The following is a 24687-nucleotide window of genomic DNA, read 5'->3' as shown; positions in this document are numbered from 1 at the left end:
CATCTAAAGACCTGGGGGAATGGGTAGGGAATGGGGTGTGGAGAGAGAGGGGGGGGCAACTAAATCTATGGCAGGCTCCCATCTTGGGGGGTGGGGGTAGGGAAGCAAGGGATGTGTCTCTTTCTGACCACTACAGGCCAGGAGGCAGGCAAAAATAACTGCTAAATTACAGTCCTGCTATTCTCAGCCCCAGGGAATTACAGGACGCCACAACCTAGGCAAAGGAACTCTCCTTTTTAAGGACCGGGTGTCTATAAACTTCCATAGCTATAAACAGAGCTGATTTGGCTTGCTATAGGAAACTATATTCAATGGGAAATGCGGACAGGGTGTCTTGTGTGTGCTGCTTTACAGAAGACAACCCTCCATTCTGAAGGGCTGCCAGAGGACAGGCCTCTCTTTGAAGGTGTCCTCCCTTGGGAGGGCTGTCCTGTCCCAAGTCTGGTTGGAAAGATAAGGAGCAATAGAAAGGGAGCCTTGAAACTTCTTATCAACAGTTAGCAGCACCTGGTCAGCAGAGGGAGCAGGCATATCAGTTGCGTGACATCTTCTCTACCTTGGTGAGATGTGTTTCTATTTCAATGACAGCAATCCTTTCCAGATGTGTTTATTATTTCTAAATATTTCTAAATGACCATGTGCACATTTGCACCCTCTTTTTTTTTTGGCAATGGTGACCCTAAACATGGATGCCTTGCCCACCATTCATCTGTCTGGAAGTGCACCTGCCATGCAGAATAGGCACATGGTGCTTATATGTACTTGGAGGATGGGGTGGGGATCACTGTGCTTGGTACTGGTAGCAAACACAGGGCTGGGGATGTGTGGAAGCTAAGTTGCCAAACATGCATATAGGAACAGCCACACATATGGAAAAAACCTTTATCTGTCTGCACTTTGCCTCTCATCTTCAAAAGGTGTACATTTTTGCTTCGTACATTTACAGCACATTGGTGAACCACAAGGATTCTAAGACATTTTGAGCACACACATACACGAAAGAGTAGATTTACAGGGGTCAGCAAACTTTTTCAGCAGGGGGCCAGTCCACTGTCCCTCAGACCTTGTGTAGGGCCGGACTATCTTTTGAAAAAAATAAATAAATGAACAAAATCGTATGCCTCACAAATAACCCAGAGATGCATTTTAAATAAAAGCACACATTCTACTCATGTAAAAACACGCTGATTCCAGGGACTGTCCGTGGGCCAGATTGAGAAGGCGATTGGGCTGGATCCGGCCCTCGGGCTTTAGTTTGCCTATCCATGGAGCAGAAGCTGCAAGTCAGTCACCTCTGGTTTACAGTATATGATGCTAGGTAATGCTTCTCTAAGTACCAGATTGAGTGGTTTCTGGTGGAGATAGCTCTGGTAGGAAAGGAGCAAATGTTAACACCTGAGCCAATGGAAAAGATCTTCTATTTTTACCTCCTGCTTTAATGCAACCAGGTGGAATTAAGAGTGGTGCAGTGGGAGACAAGACAAGTCTGACCCATGGGGCACACTATTCAATGGCTGGGGTAGCTTAGTCAGTAGATCATGAGATACTTAATCTCAGAGTTGTAGGTTTGAGCCCCATGTTGGGCAAATGTTTCCTGCATTGCAGGGGGTTGGACCAGATGACCCTTGTGGTCCCTGCCAACGCTACAATTCTGTGATTCTATTATCTCAGCAAAACCTCTTTGAAATTAAACAGGAAAGCTCTTGTGCTGCTCCTAATCATTGACAGAGTTTGTGCAGGGGACCTTCCTGATGGACCAGGTCCCCTATTAAATAGAAGAAAGGGCATGTGCTGCCATTTCAGGATTTTTCTGCCTCAGTCAACAAAATGTCTTGGGTGGGCCCCCCATGTTGTTGTTTAGTCGTTTAGTCGTGTCCGACTCTTCGTGACCCCATGGACCATAGCACGCCAGGCACTCCTGTCTTGCACTGCCTCCCGCAGTTTGGTCAAACTCATGTTCGTAGCTTCGAGAACACTGTCCAACCATCTTGTCCTCCATGCCTTGGATAAAGAACAATTTTCAATAATTGACAACAGTGAGGGGAGAGTTGAATGGCAAATGAAGGGCTGGGTGATTTCAGCCATTTATACTCCATCTGCTTGCCAAAAGGCACTCTGAGCAGGCATGCAACCACACAAAATTTAAGAACACAATGCAAACCAATTAAAGTTGATTCAGAATTCTTGCATGCACAAAAAATGCTTCCTCCTCCAAAACAAAAAACAGACTTCTTGCAATATGGAAAATGATGGGGAAATATATTGGAAAGGATGCTCAATAAGCACCAGTGTCATCTTACCTCTTCACAAACTCTGTATAAACAAATCAGGATGAACACTCAATAAGCAGGTTGTCTGGAAGCAGCCTCTGTCCTAATTTCATTTCCCTCTGATTAAAGAGAAGCAATGTCTCAGTAGTGAGTGCCCAAGGGCTTTAGCATGGAGACAAGCAGTGCACCTTCTCCCCCCCCCAGGGGTACTCAAGGGTATGCAGTACCAGCAGTACTCTTTTTGTTGTTGTTAAAAAGCGTGACACTTTCTGTAACTAAACTTAATGGTGAGTACCGGCACCTATTTTTCTAGAAAAGAAAGCACTGGAGACAACTATTCTCAGGGACAGAGAAAGGGGTTAAAAAAAAAAAGTAAATGTGAGGACTAGAATATTTTTCTCTTACAGGTTTATTAAGATTTGAAACACAAATGTTACTGAGCTTTAAAGTACTACAATTTCCCCCTTTGTTCAGTGCCTTCCTTTCTCTCATTCTATAGTTTATCACTGCAAAGGTGTATAACATATCTGAAGGTAAGCAGAATCAAAGTGAAAACCTCTGTAGAAATGCTCTAAAAATAAAGAGAGGAGAGGGCAGAAGAGGAAGGGATGTGGTGCAACTAGTGCTATTTTTCTAGGAAAAGAGGGGCCTCCCTTGTTTTCTTATAAAGGCAACGGTGCCCACCTGAGAAGTGCCGGAGTTCAGTTCCAGCTGAAAAAAACCCCTGGGTGCAACCCACATTTTTGGCACCGTCACCCTGAGGACTGGACTCCTGAAGTTGACTGGCAGCGAGCGTAAGGATTGAAGGAAAGACATAACATGATGACAGTTGAAGAATAAGAAATATTAGTTTAGCTTCCTGAGCAGACTGCAGAGGGAAGGCCACCAAGGCAGATGATAGATACAGATGTCATAGACCAGATGTGAGATTAGGTCACCCCAGTATGGTAGCCACCACAGAGAGGAAAAATCTGTTTAAAGGTTGCTTGGAGGTGGGAGAAGTGAACTGCAAATATTGTTCTGCTGAGGCAAAACCCCTGATGATGCAAGACTCTTAGAGAAGAGAAAAAAGGTAGCCCAGTAGTAAACCACATGGCAACAAACTGCCTTCAGTAAGAACAAGTGCAAAACAAAAACGAGAAAAACAAACAAGCAAACCAATAGCCCCACTCCCCACCCCATGTGTGCAGAAGGGGGGGGGCAACGTATTTGCAGAAGACATTGCCTTTTTCTATGACCACAAACCTGAGGTGGGGAGTGGAAGACTTGAAGCAAGGGGTCTCCAAAAGCACAGAGAAACAACTGGCGCTATGGAAGAATCTCAGGGTGGAACGTCCTTCAGCAACTTGGTGCTCTGCAGATGTTGTTGAGCTACAGTTCCCATCAGCTGCAGACAGCATGGCTGTGCTAGTTGAGGCTGTTGGGAGTTGTAGTTCAACAACAGTCATGTGTTGTTTTTCTCTTTTTTTGTTATTGATTATTGTCTTTGTTTCTGTTATTAATCTTATAAAATGAATAAAAATATTTTTAAAAACCAGGCCAACCCTCTCTACTGATGTTTCCAAATGAGTCTTGGCAGAAACCAGTTGGCATCCTCAGAGGAGCAATGTTACAGCTGCGTGCTGCCCTGTTCCAAGTCACAGACTGAATAGAGGGCAACAAAATGCAGCTGCAAACTGCAGGGTCTGACACACACAGACACAGTCCTGGTGGGCCAGGACCACAGGCCAGGACCCACGCTGTGAATGCAGCCCCTGTGGGCAGATTCAAGAGATATTTGTGCACAGTCAGTTGTGTCGCAACTGGCTACACTGGCTACACTATTGCATACACACTTCCTTCCTGTGAATACTTACTCATGGCTCCCTCATCAATCTCTCATGGTTCAGGCAACCCCCACCCTGTTTTTCAATTCCTGACATAGCCAAGTCACTAGGAAGTGCCTCGTTCAATTCATGTCTCCCTCAACCATTTACTTACTGCATTTATATCGTTATATATTCACTAGCTGGCCCTGCCACGCATTGCGGTGGCTTTTTGTGTTAAATGGACCTTTTTATGTTAAATGGACCTTCAGAGTCTCTCTTCAGAGTCCCCTCACCTTCAGAGTCCCCCTTCATTTTGCACACAATCATTCCCCCAATACGTGTGTTCTGTAAAATTTTGCCCTATCCCAACCCTGACTCCCCTACCCACACGTGTTCTGTGAAATCTCCCCACCCTGCCCTGACAAATTTATCTCACCCAAAGTCACAGCCCTGTAAAAGGCCCGTATTCAGTTGGTTGTGGCCTGCGGCCTAGTCAGTTCTCCCGGCTGGGCAATTGTGCGGCTTAGTCAATTTTCCCGGCTGGGCAATGCTGCGGCCTAGTCAGTTCTCTCGGCTGGGCAGTGCTGCGGCCTATTCAGTCTGCTGGGCAATGCTGGGCCTTGTTGCTGCAAAAGGCCTGTTTTCAGTTGGTTGCTGTGGAATTTTGTGATGTCACTGATTGTCTGCAGCCAATGGAGACGCTGCTTCTCTGTTCTTTTTCCCAGCATGCACTTTAGGGTGAGTTGTGAGTTCTGGAACATGTGGTTTTGGGGTTTTTACGTGGCCCAGGTGTGACATCTGTCTACGCAAATGGTATATGCTTCCTCTCACAGTAGAATGGGATGGTGTGTCAAAATTAGAACGCAATCAGTCAAGCGGTTTCAGAGAAAAGTCAATACCCACCCACATGCCCTTTTACACACACACACACACACACACACACACACACACACACACACATATATATATATATATATATATATATATATATATATATATATATATATATAAGCAAGCACTGTTATTTACCATACAGCCTAGTTTTGTCTAGAGCATAATCTCCTACCATGTGCAGGGAGGGTGTGGAACAAGAGGGCCACAAAAATAGAAACAGGGTGCTTTTATTGTGGTGCTTCTCATGCATGCAATTTGTTGCAGCATCTACATGACGTCATTGCCACCAAAATGCAAGTCTGTATTTTTTTCTCACTCTACTGTATCCATTTGCAATGTTGCAGCAACAAGTTTACAGTACTGAGGCCTCACTTTGAAGTACATTATATATTAACTAGCTGGCCCTGCCACGCATTGCTGTGGGTTATTTGTGTGATTTCCCCTACCCTGTGCTGATCCATGACGTATCCCTGTGATTCTCCCACTCCTCCCCTCACCCCCCCGGCTTATACCTGTGATTCCCCCCTCATCCCTGTGAATCCCCCAACTCTGTCCTGATCCATGACCTATTATGCCCCTCTTCCCCCTACCTCGGCTTATCCCTGTGATCTCCCCCCTCTCCTCCCCTAACCTCCCTGTCTTACCCCTGTGATTTCCCTCCTCTCCTCTGTCCAACCCCCCCCCCCCGGTTATCCCTGTGACCCATTCATTTTGCACACAATCATTTCCCCATTGCGCGTGTTCTGTAAAATTTTGCCCTGTCCCAACCCTGACTCCCCTACCCACGTGTAAAAGGCCCATATTCAGTTATTCTATGCTGCGGCCTATTCGCCCCCCATCCCCCGCCCAGGCAGGCCCCTAAATCCACTCAGCCTAGTCTGCAAAGCCGAGGTGAGATACTGTAGAGAGGGCAGGTTTCATCCCTGTGTTCCCCCCCCCACCCTGTTCTGATCCATTACCTATCCCTGCCCCCTATTCGCCCCCATCCCCCCACAGGCAGGCCCCTACCTCCACTTGGCAATGTTGGGCCTTGTTGCTGCAAAAGGCCTGCTTTTAGTTGGTTGCTGTAAGAGAGGGTTGCAGCTACTCATGAGTAAAGACGCTCCACTCCGTCGTTTCTTTCAGAGTTTTATTGTGCATGCTATTTACAGTGCAAGAGTATCGGGAAACATGACTGCTCAGTCCATATCAGAACCTCGCAACGGCTTCTTCCTGGCCTTCACCCAGCATAAGAGCTTGGGGACCCCAAAACGCCCCCCCCTCGCCCTACAGGTGCTAGCACGTCTCAATTCAGGTGTCGGGGAAAACGGATGCCCTGTGGCTGTCTCAGCTCCTCCTCCCCTAGCTGTAGCATACGAGAGCCCTCTCTCCACTCCGCTCACTCCCTTATTCCTCTCCTCTGACTCGCTACTGGTGCTGACGCTGGGTGATGAGCTGGTGAAAATGATGGGTGGGGGCTCTCTGTAAGGAAACCCCCTGACAGTTGCTGTGGAATTTTAAGATGCCATCTGTTGGCGCAGCTTTTGAGGCAGCAGTGGGCAATCTGCCTTTCTATTGGATGCTGCTGGAGTCTTCCGAGCTTCTGCTGGTGACGTCTAATTTGGGCGCCACTTTTTGTGTTTAATCATTATTTTATGTATTAAAGGTTTGCTTTTTGGGGGGGAAAATTATGCCAGATCCCTCACTGATGGGCATGGAACGTTGTGGCCAAATTTGTTACATTACGGTTCAGGAGTTACGGAGAAAGGTTGTTACATCTACGCGCGCAATGCCTACATACATATATATATATATATATATATATATATATATATATATATATACATATATATATATATATACATATATATATATATATACATATATATATATATATACACACCCCCATCTGGAAACACAGACATGCAGGCATGAACACACCCACACCCACGTACACACACATGTATACAGACATGTATACATCCAGCGCCGTCTTAAGCCCATCCAGCGCCCTGGCGCTAAGATCCCTCCAGCGCCCCCCTCTGAAAGTGCAGCACCAAAGCGATCATGCTGAGGCAGCCACCCTTCTATGAGCTGGTGGGCTACAGGCAGCCCCCTCCCGCCTTGCTGCCCAAACCAGCTCCTGAGCGGCCAGACCTGGCTCCAGAGCCTCTCCAAGGACCCGGGAGTGCCAAGTGGACCGCAGCAGCAGCGGGAGGCCACCTCCGAGGACTCCGCGCTGCGCCTCCTTCTCGTTTCCCCAGCACTGGGTTCTGCTCAGTCAGGCTTCGCCACCAGCGTGCGCACCGCGGGGCCAGCAAGAGCTGCTTAGGCGCTGTGTGCGCACTGGTGGCGAAGCTCGACTGAGCGGAACCCAGTGTGGAGTCCTCGGAGAAGGAGAGAGACGCGACACAGCCTCTCAGCTCGTGGAGCGCAGTCCTGGCCAGATCGCCGGAACCCTGCGCTCACTTGGCGCCCTTCCAGCGCCCGGTGCCGTGGTTCTCCGCGCCACTAGCCTCTATGGCTAGGGCGGGCCTGTATACATCCCATCCTTCCTCCAAGCAGTTTGCAGGTTGATATGTACAGTAGTACTTTCTACGTTTTTATCTTCACCACAACCTTGTAAAGTAGGTTAGGAAATGGCCAAATTTACGTAGATGTGATGTGCTGCTTCCATGTAAAACAGAGCAGGAGGTTGACTTACATCCTATGCAAACAGGAGAGGAGCTGAATGCTCTTTTCTGGGCACATCCATACTCCGCGCTTTCTAGGCAATTCAGGTTTTCCACGGCTCGGACCCAGAACTTTCAAGCATGGAGCTGTGCCTAGAAACGCGGCACAAAAGAAAGTCTTGATGAGCCCGTTCTCTCTCATCTTTGCATCCATACCATCTGTTACTTCTTGAGACATCCCCTGCCCCTCTCACTTCCAGTACCAGAACAGGAAGTGCCTGTACAAAAGACCAAAGGGAGATAAGGCAGGCGAGGGCACAGCTCTCCACATGTTGACATAGTTTAAGGACAGTTATATGGAGGACAATATTATTATAAGTTGGGGAGGCAAGGCTCCCCTAAAATATCTTGATTCAGTAAAGGGTAGGAATTTAAGCAAACCCCTCAATTCATGAGTCTAGTGGGGGTTGGATTTTAAGCCAGTTTTCCTGTGTCCTGGAAACCGCCTGACAGAAGAACCATGACGGGAATGGCCAAGCCATTAACCCATTAAGAAAGTCATTAACAGAGACTCTCTGGGCCAGACAGAAAATGGGGGAAGCCCAGTCTGAGGTGACAGAGGGCCAGAGTTTCAGGAGGGAGGGGCAGAATTGCAGTGGGCAATGAGGTAAGTGAACAGCAGGTGCCAGACAATGCCATTCTGGCCCTGCCGATTATGAACACTAAGGCGCTCTGTGATTCTAAAGGTCTTGTGGATCTCACATCTTCAGTCCCTCACAGCACAATCTGACTCCTGTCATTCTCTCTCTCTCTCTCTCATATTCTTGCCTAGCAGCTCCCACCATGGAACACCTCCTTCTGCTGATGCCCCTCTTGGGTCTGGTGAGCGGTGACTTGCCGTTTGTGCAGAGAGGCTTCTGGGACTTTTCCATGGATGATCCTAATGTCCAAGAAGAGGAAGAGGCATCGGGCATCTTCCCTACGTCAGGAGGGGCTGAGGCTGAGGACACCGTGCCCTTCTATCCAGGCCTCTGCCCCTTCGGATGCCACTGCCACCTCAGGGTGGTGCAATGCTCTGACCTGGGTGAGTTGGCGCATGGGAGCAAAACAGCGGCCAAGGATTCTGGGGGCCTCAGTTCTGTTGCAAACAGGGAGTGGGTGGTGTGCCACTGGATGAGGTAGACAGAGCTAACAAAAGGGCTCAACATATTACTCTGAAAACTAGTGTTGGGGAACTTGAAGTGCATGGAGCCCGCTATCACGGCCCAAGTTTCAATCACACACTCAGGGCCCAACTGCCTCTTATACACAAGGAAAGGAGCGTCAACAAATCCCATTGGACTCCAACTTCCATCAGCCCCGGCTAGCATGGTCAGGGATGGTGTGCGTTGTGGTCAAATTGTATTGTATTTTACTCATTCATTGCATTTAAAAGCCCACCTTTTCTTCCAATGAGCTGAAGGAGGCATATGTGCTTCTCTGGCTCCTCATTCAACCCCCACAATAACCCTGAGAGGTAGGTTAGGCTGAGAAGCAGTGACTGGTCCAGTGAGCTTCATGGCTGAGTAGGGATTTTAACTCTGGTTTCCCAGATCTTATTCCACTACACCATACTGAAGGGCCACAGGTTTTCTGCCTGCCCCCACTTTGCAGTCTTCGCTTCCACCCTCTTAGGCGACCCCTATATTTTGCAATACATGCCTGGCCTTAATGGTGCTCTATCCCCCTCTGTTGGTTGTTATGCAAAATAGCAGTTAGGAGGCCAACTAAGAGTAAAATGCAAGGTCTTGTATAAAAAAGACATATAAAATAAAGGTAAATAAAGATATCCTTTTTAACTGATCAATCATTGTGGAAAAAAAGAAAAGAAAAAAGGAACTGAGCTGACATTGTTTGGAAGCTGTGTGTTGATGGCCCCATTTATCAGGAGTGACTATGGTTTTGGACTTGAGGGTTCTTCTCAAACTTGTGTGTCAGAATATGACAGTATTATATGCTTGAGAGAGACCTATGCGCTTGGCTTTGGTCCAGATTATTTCTAGCAACCCATATTGGTGCAAACCTGGAGAGCACCAGTGTGTGTGTGTGTGTTTGAAACTCCATGTGCGTTTTAACAGGAAGGAGGTGAAGGTAAAAGGTAAAGGACCGCTGAGCGGTTAAGTCCAGTCAAAGGCAACTATGGGGTTGCAGCACTCATCTCGCTTCAGGCTGAGGGAGCTGGCGTTTGTCCGCAGACAGCTTTCCGGGTCATGTGGCCAGCATGAGTAAACTGCTTCTGGCGCAACGGAACATCGTAAAGGAAGCCAAAGCGCACAGAAATGCCATTTATCTTCCCGCTGCAGCTGTACCTATTTATCTACTTGCATTGGCGTGCTTTTGAACTGCTAGGTTGGCAGAAGTGACAGGAAGGAGGATACAAGTTAGAGCAGCGTTCCCAATCCATGCCTAACAAACTCATGTTTAACCCAAAAGTGGTTCTAGGTATTGTTGGGTTTCCAGGCAGGACATGATGGGTGGACACAGCATCCTCACCCTGCACAGCCTTCTGGAACCCCACATACCTCAAAGGATTAGTGGCTCTGATAGCTCAACAGATTCTGGGCATGGTTCTGCAGGCCTGGAGATCAGCCCACACTCTCAAATCTGCCACTGAATTGAAATATGAGGCAGTTCCTCCCACCTTCTATACACATACAATGGCTCTTTTGTCAACCTCCCATCCCACACTCCATAGATGTTCTACAGGTGTTTTGCATGGCAGGTGAAAGAGAGGAGGAGAAACTGTGGCTCCCTCATCTCCCAGTCCAGCAATGCTTATAAAAGCATGCCGTCTTAGTAGGAGGAGCTGGCAGCGCAGCACGAGGGGACGTTGCATTTTTACTTCAAGGGGAGGGTGTGGCTAGATGAGAGGTAGCACATGCATCCAGACTAGTCAGTTCCCCTCCTGCAGTGGCAACACACCTCAGAATCCTGTTTGCTGCAAAGATGGCATCGCTCTTGCTTTTGCTTGGTCATAATGGGACACGGGAGGTGCTGTGGTCTAAACCACTGAGCCTTGGGCTTGCCGATCAGAGGGTTGGTGGTTCGAATCCCCATGATGGGGTGAGCTCCCGTTGCTTGGTCCCAGCTTCTGCCAACCCACCAGTTCGAAAGCATGTCAAAGTGCCAGTAGATAAATAGGTACCACTCCGGCGGGAAGGTAAACAGCGTTTCCGTGCGCTGCTCTGGTGTCAGTGTTCTGTTGAGCCAGAAGTGGCTTAGTCATGCTAGCCACATGACCTGGAGAAACTGTCTGCAGAGCAGACAAACGCTGGCTCCCTCAGCATGTAAAGCGAGATGAGCGCTGCAACCCCAGAGTCGTCTGTGACTGGACTTAACTGTCATGAGTCCCTTCAACTTTACCTTTAAATTGGTCATTAATTTATCTCTGTGGTGCAAGAGTTTCACTCCCAGAATCCTCTGCAACAGTGCAAAGCATTCTGGGACATGCCTGTTTGGTTTGCACCACTCTCTATCCCTTTGGGCAGTAAATTATCTTGAGCCAGTCCTGGCTCTGTCTTTCTGGGCTGCTTAGCAACTGCCACAATGATTTAACCTGCCCTGTTAAATTTTCTTAACCCCTCTATCCATCCCTCTTCACCTGCTTCATCCAGGTCTTAAGGAAGTGCCTAGGGAGATCTCGCCAGATACAAAATTGCTGGATCTGCAGAACAACCACATTACTGAGCTACGCAAAGATGACTTTAAGGGGCTGCATCACTTGTATGTAAGTATGGCAAAAGCTTCCTCTCCTCAACCTATTACCTCAGCCTTTATTGTAAAAGAGGCTTTGAGCCCCTGTCTCTGCTCTGCCTTAAAGCACATATTAAAAGAGATACAATGGATCCCCCATCTCCTCCTCCTCACCTTATCTGTGCACTACCCTCTGCTGGTAGAATTAGGGTGTGCACCTGCATTTTTTCACCCTTGTCAACACGGGGCTTAGCCACACTTACACTCCTCCACTCTTTCCAAGCATGGTTTGCGCTTGTCCAAACCCCCTTTTTTGGTTTTTCCTCCGGAGCTTTCCTCACAAAAATCTGCTCTTTAAAGCTGAATCAGAGCTAACAGCAATTCCAGTTTTAAATTCAGCTTTAAAGAAGTAGGTTTTTGCAAGGGAAGCTCTGGAGGAAATAAAAGGGCACTCGGACACGAAGCTTTAAAGTGTGGATGTGTGCCTGGGAAAAGCGGAGGAAAGGTAAGTGTGGGAAAGTGCTGGTGGGGAAATGCACTAGAAAGTGTGGGACAACACTTGCTTCAATGCAACATAATCTATCTTCCCCACAAATAAATCAGGATGAATGCTCAACAAACAGGTCAGTAGTACTATTGCAATCCTCCTGCATTTATCCCTCATTGTGAGAATCGAAGTCAGGATCTCCTCACATAAGCACCCACTCTTAAGGATATAAAAAGCTGCCTTGCACTGAGCAAGTCCCCTGGGCCACTAGTACTGTTTATTTTGACTGGTAACCATTCTCCAAGGTCTCAGGCAAGGACCCTTCCCCAAGATTTTTGAACGTGAAATTCAAGGGATTGAGACTGGAACTTCTGATATGCAAGCCATGTCAAACTTGACATGAGTCAACAGTGTGATGCAGCAGCTAAAAAAGCCAATGCAATTCTGGGCTGCATCAATAGCAGTATAGCGTCTAGATCAAGGGAAGTAATAGTACCACTGTATTCTGCTCTGGTCAGACCTCACCTGGAGTACTGTGTCCAGTTCTGGGCACCACAGTTCAAGAAGGATACTGACGAGTTGGAACGTGTCCAGAGGAGGGCAACCAAAATGGTCAAAGGCCTGGAAACGATGCCTTATGAGGAACGGCTTAGGGAGCTGGGTATGTTTAGCCTGGAGAAGAGAAGGTTAAGGGGTGATATGATAGCCATGTTCAAATATATAACAGGATGTCATATAGAGGAGGGAGAAAGGTTGTTTCCTGCTGCTCCAGAGAAGCGGACACGGAGCAATGGATTCAAACGACAAAAAAGAAGATTCCACCTAAACAGTAGGAAGAACTTCCTGACAGTAAGAGCTGTTCAGCAGTGAAATTTCCTTCCAAGGAGTGTGGAGGAGTCTCCTTCTTTGGAGATCTTTAAGCAGAGGCTTGACAGCCATCTGTCAGGAATGCTTTGATGGTGTTTCCTGCTTGGCAGGGGGTTGGACTGGATGGCCCTTGTGGTCTCTTTCAACTCTATGTTTCTATGATTTCTAAGTCCGGGTTTCCCTTCCCTAATACACCCCTTTCTGGACTGAAATGGTGGAAGGTTTCTTCCTTTCTCACTGCCCCGTTCATGGCCACTGGCAAAGTTACCTGGAGGATGGATTCCATTCCCTGTTCTATGCCCACCCACCCACCCACCCTGTCCCTCATGCAGTTTCTTTCTGTGGATGCAGGCCTTGGTCCTGGTGAACAATAAGATCTCCAAGATACACCCAAAGGCCTTTAGCCCGCTGCACAAGCTGCAGAAACTCTACATCTCCAAGAACAACCTGGTGGAGATCCCTCCTAACCTGCCCAGCTCCTTGGTTGAACTCCGCATCCATGATAACAAGATCAAGAAGGTCTCCAAGGATGTCTTCAATGGGCTCAACAACATGAATTGCATTGGTGAGACATGGGTGCTCTACTAGACTGATGCCCACTGGGCCGTTCCTCCCTAGACATGCTTTGTGAGCTGTCCCATTCCATGAGTTTTCTGAGGAACGTCAGAAGCTGGTCAGAATAAGCAGTGGTTACTGCTAGGGATGGAAGTACCTGACTCTACCAGGTTCTTGTTCTTTTCCCAATCTTAAATTCAATCCTCCATGTTACTTCTTTCTTACAAGAAAGAAGATTCCACCTAAACATTAGGAGGAACTTCCTGACAGTAAGAGCTGTTCGACAGTGGAATTTGCTGCCAAGAAGTGTGGTAGAGTCTCCTTCTTTGGAGGTCTTTAAGCAGAGGCTTGACAGGCATATGTCAAGAATGCTTTGATGGTGTTTCCTGCTCGGCAGGGGGTTGGACTGGATGGCCCTTGTGGTCTCTTCCAACTCTATGATTCTATGTTTCTGCAGCAATTTGCAGTTTCATTTTATTTTATCCTCATGAAAATTTGCCAGCATTTTAGTACAAATTTCTCTTGATAAATATATTCTGTATGCAGTTTTTACCAATGTACACATTTTTGCAAGCTGTTTCTGCTAATAGGGTGCATTTTAATGCTGTTTTCATCAATATATTCATTTTTACACACACTTTCCCCTGATATGTGCATTTTTGTAAACACTGGTTGGTTGGTGGGATGGTTGATTGGTTGGTTAGAGAACTACATTGCAAAATTCAGATAAGTGCAAATGTTGAAGGTTGGCTGGGTTTAGGTTCTCATACTGTTTTGGAAAGTGTGGATTGGATACATGTGCCTTTACATGTGATCTGAAATGGATTTCTCCCCCATCCCTAGTTACAGTTCATGGTTTGTATAGAGGAGCAAGGCACATACCTGCCAAGTTGCTGTCAGAGAAATAAGGGACCGGGCCGGAAATAGCAGACCGGAAGTAGCGCTGCCGCCATTTTGGAACTGGGCGGAGCATGCTCAGAAGCGACTTTTGATGCTGCTTTGCCCAGTTCCAAAATGGCTGCCGCGCCAGAAATCACACTGCAGCCATTTTGGAACTGGGCAGAGCAGCATCAAAAGTCGCTTCTGATCATGCTCCGCCCAGTTCCAAAATGGCCGCCGCGCCAGAATAAACCGGGAAAAAACAAAAAAATCCGTTTTTTCAGCTAGGAACAGCTGGAAAAACAGGGATTTCCTGGAGAAAACAGGAGACTTGGCAGCTATGGCGAGGCTTATGTCGAGCCCAGGTTTAGACTCTTTCTTAAATCAAGCCATGGCTTAGCCCAAGCAGCGTAGCACCAGCAGATCAGGGGGAGAGCACCATGGCCACGATCTTCCCTCTGGGAGTCTGCACTTTCACTAGTTCTCACTAAGCCACAGTTTTGGCTTTAGCATTACCTGCAAACCAGGTTGATATCAGTTTATTTTCAACAGATGCATTTATGTTCAAAGCAGAAAATAATGTGTTTGCATTCAATAGTACAGCAACCATATGAAATAAAAATTGTATTATAACTAAAATGCAACACTAAGAATCCAAGAATTCCTTTTAAATATATCAGAAAAGATTATGTGAGCATAAAGCTTACCAGCAGGTCGCTTAACAATACGCCTGTGCATCTGGCCACCGTAGAGAGAGAAATGGACATAAAACAATTAAAAATATGCTAAATGTTGGCATTAAATGTGGGCCTGATAAGAATGGGACGCTCTTGTTCTAGCTGACATGTTTTCTCTCCTCACAGAGATGGGAGGGAATCCCCTGGAGAACAGTGGATTTGAACCCGGTGCCTTTGATGGTCTGAAGCTGAACTACTTGAGGATCTCAGAAGCAAAGCTCACGGGGGTACCTAAAGGTAATGTGTGTGACTTCTTTCTCATAGCTACCTCCTTACAGCAATGCTTAGCCACAGCTTTACTTGGCTGTTATTAATGTAATTTTCTGGTAGCCAATTGCTCTATAAGACCAATGCACACTCCTGGCTTTAGGACATGATTTCATTAAAAAACATTGATTTGTGTTGCGGGCAGTGCTTTTTTACTAAAAAAATATGTTTAGGGGTACTTTCATTTTCCTACTCATATTTAAATACTGTCCCTCAATGAGGACAAACTGAGATTCACAAAATGTTTAGGGCTATGCGTACCCCTGCGTCCCCCGCCCCCAGAAAAAAAGCACTGGTTGTGGGGATGGGCAAGTGGTACAGAAATGTAATCCTATCAATCTTTCTATATAATACATAGATATATAAAAATAATCTCTCTCCGCCTCCACAACCAGATCTTCCTGAAACCCTAAATGAGCTACATCTGGACCACAACAAGATCCAGGCAATTGAATTAGAAGATCTGATCCGGTACTCCAAAGTCTACAGGTAGGGTGAGCTGGAAAGTAATGATGGGCTCCTCCAGATGACCTGTGTTTATTATTTATTTTATCATTTACTAGCTGGCCCTGCCACGCGTTGCCATGGCTAATCCCTGTGACTGCCACCACCCTGTGTTGATCCATGACGTATCCCGCCCATAGCTGTCAAGTTTTCCCTTTTCTCGCGAGGAAGCCTATTCAGCATAAGGGAATTTCCCTTTAAAAAAGGGAGAACTTGACAGCTATGATCCCGCCCCCTCCTCCCCCCACCCCGGGTCATCCCTGTGACTGGTCCCACCGTGTCCTGAACTATCCCATCCCCTCCTCCCCCCAACCCCCATCCAGGCGAGTTAGTACCTCCATTCGGCCTAGTCTGTAAAGGCTTCGGCCTAGTATGTAAATGGCAGCTGAGGTGCTGTTGAGAGGGAAGGTTCTATAGCAGTGATGGCGAACCTATGACATGCGTGTCAGCACTGACGCGCATAGCCATTTTTGGTGACACGTGGCCACATGCTGAGACCTCACTTCCGACAGGCGGCAGAATGCCGCAGGCGGCGCATCTCTGGGGACCTTGTGGACTTCCGCCGCACAAGCATAGCCGAGTGAGGTGAGAGGTGGGCTGAAGAGGGCCACGAGGAGGCACAGGCCCAACCCGAGTCCACCTCCCCAGTGGCAGACCCGTTGGAGGAAGGCCTGAGCCCAGAGTCCCACTGGGAAAGACCTCTGGGTTGCCTTATTTTCCCCCCCTTTTTAAAAAAATTTTTTATAAAAAGTTTAATATTTTTTCCCTCCCCCTTTTCCTTTTTTAAAAGGGGAAACAATTATACATTTTTGTTATTAAAACTATAAATATTGCAAAATTACAGTTTTTTCTCTCGAAGTGACACACCACCCGAGTTATGCTCGGGTTTTTGGCGAATTTTGACACACCAAGCTCAAAAGGTTGCCCATCACTGTTCTGTAGGTTCTATAGGTGTAGTACCAGTGTAGCCGTCGCTAGAGGGCGCTGGTTTGCAACCTGGTTCTTTTCCCAGAATGCATTTTCGTCTGAGTGGTGTGTTTTGAAACACAGGGTTTTGGGGGGTTTACGTGGCACAGGTGTGACACCTGTCTTTGCTCTCATATTCGCATGCGACATTGTGTCAAAATTTGAGCGCAATCGGTCAAGCGGTTTTGGTGAAACATGGATACTAACGGACATGGCCAGTTTACATTTTTATATATGTAGATTAAATTTATATACCACCCTTCATCCAAGGATCACAGGACAGTTTACAGCATGGTAGGTCCACGACTTACGCAAGAGTTGCGTTCCGGGAATCATGCCTAAAGCCAAAACCATGGATAGCCAAAACAGATTGGGTTCAGTGGTGGGTGAGATTGCCAAAGTACGCTAATTTTTCTCGGAACTTCACCCCAATTTTATTTATTTATTTCTTTTCTTCCATGCATGTAAAGCCAAATGCACACAAGTTAAATGTGTGCAACTTGCAGGCTTACTGTGTAGACAGTTTATTCAGCATCCAACCAGTTTATTCAGCATTCACTCTGTGCCACTGAGGTTACCTGAACCTCAGATGACAGCAATGGATCCAGAAGTATCCCCGAGTTATGTATTCACTGCTTCAGAGGGAAAGCAAGCGGCCTCCCATCTATCTGGTCCACTAACAGGGCCTCAGCCTTCTCTGGATTGAGCTTCAGTTTGTTGGCTCTCATCCAGTCCATTGCCAAGCCAAGACCACCAAGATGCCTGCAGGACATATGTGGCCCTCACAAGCCTTCTCTGCAGCCTGTCACAGGTTAACAATTCACACTCTGCCCCCACCCTGGCAATTCTCTGTCCTCAGTTAGATAAACGGCTGCATGAAGGCTTACATGGAGTCTGTTTTAGATGGAAAGCCACATTGGTACATCTGTACCTGTGCACCTTCTTCCCTGCCACAACTGCATCCCCCTCAGTCTGCTAAACAGCTGTTTGGAGGTTGGGAGGAAACACAAAGGCCAGCACCAACCAGCAATCGCATCCCGCCACTCGGCTGTCTCCTCGCAGCCTTCCCTGTCCTGCCCAGATGATTTGCTCTGGGAATAGCTGAGGTGTGTGCTGACCAGGTTGCTCCTCCGCTCTCCTCAGCAGTCTCATCGCACAACTCCCCTCCCCAGCTGACTGACACTAGGAACAGGTGAGGAGGGCACAGACATGCCTGCTGCCCAGTTGTTCCCAGCGCCAACCAGCTGGGGAGGCACAATGGGTTCCCAATGCACCAGAAGAGTGAGTGGGACCTGGAAGGCTGCGTGAGTTTGCATGTGTGACAAGAGAGCAGGTGGAAGATGCACAGACAAAAACATTCTGTGTGTATGTTTTTGTCTGTGCATGAGAGAGGGGCAGGAGGTACATGTGTGTTTGTGCACACACATGTGTGTGTATCCCTCAAGTCGTTGCCACGTGCAGCCCTTGGGGCCAAAAGAGGGAAGTGTGGGGCAGATGGAAGGTAGCCCATCTAGGAGAAGGAAAACTCTGGTCCTGAACCTCTGCTGTCTTCTTTGGGAGAAGAAATGGCTAAGGAGTAAACCCTACGCAAATCTGGAGTGGAATTCCTAAGGTGGTTGGATGGCACCTTGTACGCCTCCTTCTGGCAACTCCTGCAGCCAAGCTGATGCCAAACATATCACTCTGCTTTCCTTTGGGCTACATCAGCAAGCCAAGGTGTGGCCTTGTCATCTGGGTAGCCCAGGACCTCCATACGCACTGCCCAGGCCTGTCCCCAAGGGAAGTCACTTTGGTGCTGCTAATCCAGCAGTTTGACTCTACCCCTGGAGGTGCACTCCATTGTCTCTCAAGATGGATTGATGCCAACAATATATTGTCTTGGAGCTAAGTTTGCACTGTGAGAGGCAACAGGTGTGGGTAAAGATGCATCTATAGGCAGCACAAAGACAGGGAAATATTCATAGTGAAGTTTAACATTTCCAAAATGTATTTTGCTCCTTGCCATTTGTACTAGAGGGAGCTAATAGTTCGTATACTGTACTCAACAAGGGAAGGTGGGCCAAAGGTTGGGAGGGCACCAGCCTAGGATGCCAAAGGCAAGGAGAGAGCCAGTGTGGTGTAATGGTTAAGAGCGGTAGACTCCTAATCTGGGGAACCGGGTTCGTGTCTCCGCTCCTCCACATGCAGCTGCTGGGTGACCTTGGGCTAGTCACACTTCTCTGAAGTCTCTCAGCCCCACTCACCTCACAGGGTGTCTGTTGTGGGGGAGGAGGGGAAAGGAGATTGTTAGCCGCTTTGAGACTCCTTCGGGTAGTGATAAAGCGGGATATCAAATCCAAACTACTCTTCTTCCAGAGGTGGACAATTGGAAGCAGCTGTTGCCTGCTGTTCTGCTTTAAGTCGGAGGTGAAATAGCAACTCTACTTCTAGACTTCTAGCACAGCATAGCCTCGTTTCCTTAGCCCCAAGTGTTAGATGGGGGCAAGTGTAAATGGGGGGGGGGCTTTTTGTTAAATATTCCCTCCCCCTTCACTGCACTCCCAGTCCAGAGTGTTCCCTTCCCCACTGAATTTTGGGGAGAGGGTGGTGAAAATAAAGGCAACTGTATTAGGAAAGGTGATACCAGTAGAATGATTTCTAGAGAGGAGAAACAGGCTATAGAGAAATAAAGTTAGAGCAACCTAGGAAATAGAGTCACCAGGTTTTTTGAGCCCCCAGGCACATTTGCAAACTGGCAAAAATCACATGCACCCCACCAGGTGCACAGGGGGGGGGGCTAGCCAGGGTTTCTTTTGCCCTAGGCGAAGCCTCTAGAGGAGCACCATGGAGGCTCCCATGTGCATGTACGCAAATGTGCATGGAGGTGTATGCCAAACTGGGTCTTAGAGCTGGGTGTGGGCACCTGTGTCCCTGTAAGCACTATGTTTATGACTCCTTGGCTAGAACAACATGCACAGACCATTAAGAGCCAGAATAAAGGTAAAGGTAAAGGGACCCCTGACCATTAGGTCCAGTCGTGTCTGACTCTGGGGTTGCAGCGCTCATCTCGCTTTACTTGGCCAAGGAAGCCAGCGTACAGCTTCCAGGTCACGTGGCCAGCATGACAAAGCCGCTTCTGGCAAACCAGAGCAGCACACGGAAACGGCATTTACCTATTTATCTACTTGCACTTTGAGGTGCTTTTGAGCTTCTAGGTTGGAGCCAGAATAGCTGCATAATATAAGCCATCTGCACCTGTGGAAATTTCACAACTATTGTGTTAAGTTTCCAAAGCTTTCTTTTTTAAAAAATGTGGGGGTGGGGGGCAGGGAATGCAAGGAGGACAGAAATCAACAAGAGAAAACATCTGAGGCAAATGCTTTGTTCATGACATCATGCAGATAGATGACTTTCCCAACTCATTTAGCTTTCAGATATCTAATATTTCCTCCAAAAGATAGAACAGGAACAAAATGGGAGCCCTATTCATGCATTCAAAAACAGAGTAGGAGGAGTAGACAGGGTTCACCTCTTTCCCAATGTAAACCCTTGCCCGTTTTTTAAAAAATATATAAACAGGGCATGTATAGTTCTTTGTAAAGAAAATAGAGGCAGCTGGAGCTTTTTGTAAAGCAGGTTTGAAGCTGGTATGAGTTTGTAGCATTGACTTGCCTTCAGAACCATCAACTCCTAAATAGTCCTGCCATTTCAAGCCTCAGCCAGTAGAGGGAGAAAGAGCCATTCTTATTAGTCCTGATTCCTAGGCCACTTTTCAATGTAATGCTCCTCATACACCTTCCTTCCTTCTTTTGGTTGGTTGGTTGCTTATTAAGCCCATTTCTATCCTGCTTTTCTACTACCATCCTGAAAGTGGCTCTCACACAACAGATGCTCCATGAACCACACTGTTTACCCAAAAGCCACCAGACCCTCTAGATCAGGCCCTTGCACCCGAGGCTCTTTCCCATGGGGCACTCTCAGTCAGAGGACTCTGTGGAGGCCAGAGCAGGAAGAGAGACCAGGCAGTCACACGTCCTCCTGTCTGTTCTCGCCCTGGCCTAGTTATAGCCACTTCCCTCCTGATCACCACACCTGGAGACCTGCTTGCCACAGCAGGCGTAGGAACAGGGTAGGTGGCGGGAGGGATCGGGCAGGAGGAACTGTAGAGGTCCCACGACAGCTTTATCTCCACCTTCCACACTTAAAGGAATGCTGCCAGGGGCAAACTCTGTCTCTGACTGGACTGTTGAGCCTTGAATTTGCTGGCCTAAACCACAAATGCAAACAAAAGAGGATGGATGCTCAATAAACAAGATGGCTTGCTATTCCCTGATCCCTCTTTACCTCGTCCTCTGCTATTTTACAGTTAGGTGGACACTGGCTGAATGCTGCATGTAGCTGTAATGGTTTGTAGCTGCAACTGTTTAAGCCCCCATTTTATATCAGCAACACATTTCTCCTCTTCTCCACATACCTGAAATGTGAAGCTTCCAGCAATCAGAGAAAGAATTGGAGGAAGGGCATTAAGGAAGCAGAAAAGAGGCAGAGTGACAGGCATCCATATTGCAAATCCAGACTTAGCAATGGGGGCTTCCCAACCCCAGGCCCCTACGCCAAACGGAAGATACTGTTCAATGAAAGGAGGCCTGGCTATGCTAGAGGTTTTGTGCTGCCTCTCTGCCAACCACAGGGACCCAGTGTTGCACAGCCATACGCTTTGAGGCTTGAATGGGACTCTGCTGGGTCCCACCTTCTGAGTCACAGATGCACGGGGCTTTGGGCTAGGGCGGCCAGTTATGCATCACCAAAAAAGGAGGGCAGAAAGGATATCAATTTGCCTACAATGTGCATATGGTAATTTATAGGTATAGATGCAAAACTAGAAATAATTATTAAGTAGAAATACAATGCTTCTTACCGTATTGGGAATGACAAGAGGTGGATTGTACGCCTACTTGGTCTGTTGACCAGGTGCTGCTAACTGTTGATAGAAACTCCCATCCACCCCCTCCTGTTTTATGATTCCTTAATTTTTTAAACAGACTCAGGTCAGCCCTCGAAACAGAGGGTCCTTTCAAATAGAGGACTGTCCTCTGGCAACCCTACAGAAAAGAGGACCACCCTGTGTAAAGGAGGGCAGCTGGCCATCCTAATTTTGGCTGTAGCCCTGAAGAACACCCTCCCATCTCCCCCATTACTCTTCAAGAGTCCAGCCTACATCAAACTCCTGCCCAAGAGACAGATTTTGATCCACTTAACCTTTGTGATATTTGGAAGCCGCTGTTGTTTTCCTTTTGTTTTCTTTGTTACCTCCCCTTCCTTTCGTCCCGCTAGGCTGGGCCTGGGACACAACAACATCCGCATGATTGAGAACGGCAGTCTGGCTTTCCTGCCTAGCCTACGCGAGCTGCACTTGGATAACAACAAGCTGTCACGAGTTCCTCCAGGACTGCCTGGCCTCAAGTTTCTGCAGGTACCAGAGGGGTCAGGGGTAGTTTGTGGCAGAGGTGAACAAATGCAGGACCAGTTCCAGGAGTAGGCAAGTTTGGGCAGCTGGTAGGACCCTACATTCATGAAGGTATCCAGCAACTGAGAACCAGGACCATCAGTGTTTCAGACAGGTCATCTTGCAGCTTCCTCTTTAGGCTGGCATGTGTTTTGCTTGAGTTGTGAAACAAACAATTAACATTTTTCTCCTCCCCAATCATCATTTCATGCTTTGCATTCCTGATATATTAACAGTAGGGGTGAAGTGGCCAGATCCTTTTCTTCCCAACTGCCCGTGGGTCAAGTTTGATCAGTGGGCGAGGCCACCCATCAGCTAAATCACTTGATCTCACAATGACATCTGGAGAACTATTTCTGCCCGTGCAGACACAAAGTTGGCACAAAGTGTCTTGTACAGAGCTATGCAAGCCACAGCACTGCACATCAGCTGCGCATCAGCTAAGTGCAATGCACAAGGCTTTACAGGGACTGCAGATCAATCATCAGTCCCTGCACTGGGGCTCCCTTTGGGCTAACTGCATCTTTACCTGCCCCACAACTGATGTAAAAATGGTGTCAGGCAAGCAAGCATGGCTTGGTAAGAACAGGCAAATGTGGGTCTAACGTAGGCCTGAAGGCAAGAGGTTTCAAAACAAATACAGCTTGCCAACCCTGATAATTATATTTTTTAAAAAACACCTTCTGAGCATGTGAAGTTTTGCATTTATGGTAAATCACAGCACCGTCATGGCTAGGTAAATAAAATGGGGGTTGCTTTTGCTGTCCTGAAGTTAAACACATTCACTTTTTTAAAAAGAAAAGAAAATCAACAGTAGAGATTCCCATGATGCTAAAAAATGTAGGCCAACAGCTCATTTAGCATATTGTCTGCAGTCCTATGACAAACGCAAACTCAGCAAATCTTCCACCTCTGCGTAACCAAGTCTCACTTCTCCCTCCACAGGTTGTGTACCTTCACTCCAACAACATCACTCACATTGGTGTGAACGACTTCTGTCCCGTAGGCTTTGGGGTAAAGCGGGCTTCGTACCACGGCATCAGCCTCTTTGCCAACCCTGTGCCCTACTGGGAGGTCCAACCAGCTGCTTTCCGCTGCGCTACGAATCGCTTGGCTATCCAGTTCGGAAACTACAAGAAATAAAAAAGTCAGAGGAGGGTGATGGGGAGGGAGGGTGGGATGAAGGGACAGAGAAAGCCAATGGGAAAACTGGGGGTAGGGGTGGGGGGGGGGTGAGCAAGGGAATGTGGAAAAGCAAAGGCCATTCTGGGGAGGAGGGAGCCAGTGGGGAGGACCCAGTCGGGGTAATTAAAGAGACCTGGCAGAATACCAGCCAATGCCCAAGGAAGAGAAAAGGATGGGATGGGAAGGGAAGGAAGCACAGAGTTGACATGTGGAGGGAAAGAGGTACAGATCTTACAACTTGACCAGCTTCAGACCATACAATAACACTGCATTTTCAATGAATTCGCTGTGATAGACAAACTTTGTTGTTCCTGTGGGAAGGATCACTACTGCTGCCCTGGGGTGGGGCAGGATGTGAGGATTCTCCACTACCAGAAGTTGCCGTCATTGGAGAAGGGCTGCAGCTTGGTTTTAGGGCCCATGCTCTGTGTCCAGAAGACCCCTGGTTCAATCCCTGGCACTTCCATGTAGGTTTAGGCATGTCCCCTGTCTGAAATACTGGAGAGCCACTGCCAGTCAGTGCAGACAACACTGGCTAGATGGATCAGTGGTCTGGTTCGGTATATGGCACTTTCCTGTGCTTCTTTCTATCAGACGCTCTTAAGGAAGATTCACAAATTACTGCTTTTTACGCTCAAGTCCATGAGTCCATGGTAAACAAGACAATGGCCACATCAGTGCATTCCCCACACCCCATACATTTAGGTGAACCTTTCCCAATCCACTACATCCATTCCTACATTACAGAGGTGCATGCATCTCAACTTGCAAGTGTAGGCCTGTATGTGCACAATAATGTAACATGGGAATGATGCCTGAATTTCATGCACAGATTTAGTCCTTTGCCGACTACCCAAATGGCTGTGGGTGCTCTTGGCAAATATCTACGTGAGAATATTCCCCGCCCCTGTAAAGCAGTTGTACCATCCAGTTTCCAGAGGGGATGCCATTTTCCAGACTCCAACCTCTAGATCTGGGCAGCCTTGCACATTATAGGAAGTGCTGAAAACTGAGTGCCTATGTGAATTCTGCATATCTTTTACGGCATTTGCTCAAAATTCAAAAGCAGCCTCTGTGTATTAAAAAAGAAAGAAGAGGGAAACAATGCTGGCGTTACAAATGTATACCAATTTTATACCAGCTTAGTCACGGTGGTTTCATCTGACGCAATCCTGGAAAGTGAAGTTTGGTGAGCAAAACTGAAAATTCTCTGCTCCCTCCTCCTATACATTTCCCAGGGTATTCTGGGGAGAGGAAATGACCATAAAATCAGTTTCAGACTGTAGTGTAGCCATTTTTAATCTGAGTGGCAGCCCCTAGCAATTTGGCTTCCAAATCAGACTGATCCGAGACCCCCGTTATTCTGCTCCCATTGAGATCTTTATTGTAGGAAAATGTCT

General features: G+C 47.5%; 1 protein-coding gene across 1 annotated transcript in view; it reads left to right on the top strand.

The window, feature by feature from the left end:
• The window catches only part of BGN (biglycan), a 46605-nt gene extending 23340 nt beyond the window's left edge, over window positions 1-23265 (top strand). The window contains exons 2-8 of the mRNA XM_035141001.2: window positions 8459-8707; window positions 11277-11389; window positions 13061-13274; window positions 15007-15117; window positions 15543-15636; window positions 21931-22069; window positions 23048-23265. Coding sequence (XP_034996892.1) covers window positions 8467-8707; window positions 11277-11389; window positions 13061-13274; window positions 15007-15117; window positions 15543-15636; window positions 21931-22069; window positions 23048-23245 — 1110 coding nt within the window. The 5' untranslated portion in view covers window positions 8459-8466 and the 3' untranslated portion in view covers window positions 23246-23265. The remainder of the gene's footprint in view (window positions 1-8458; window positions 8708-11276; window positions 11390-13060; window positions 13275-15006; window positions 15118-15542; window positions 15637-21930; window positions 22070-23047) is intronic.
• The last annotated feature ends 1422 nt before the right edge of the window (window positions 23266-24687 follow it).

The sequence above is a fragment of the Zootoca vivipara genome, chromosome 16, assembly GCF_963506605.1.
Source record: "Zootoca vivipara chromosome 16, rZooViv1.1, whole genome shotgun sequence".
NCBI lineage: Eukaryota > Metazoa > Chordata > Lepidosauria > Squamata > Lacertidae > Zootoca > Zootoca vivipara.
The sequence above is the reverse complement of the archived record's forward strand: the minus strand, read 5'-3'. Positions and strand labels throughout refer to the sequence as shown.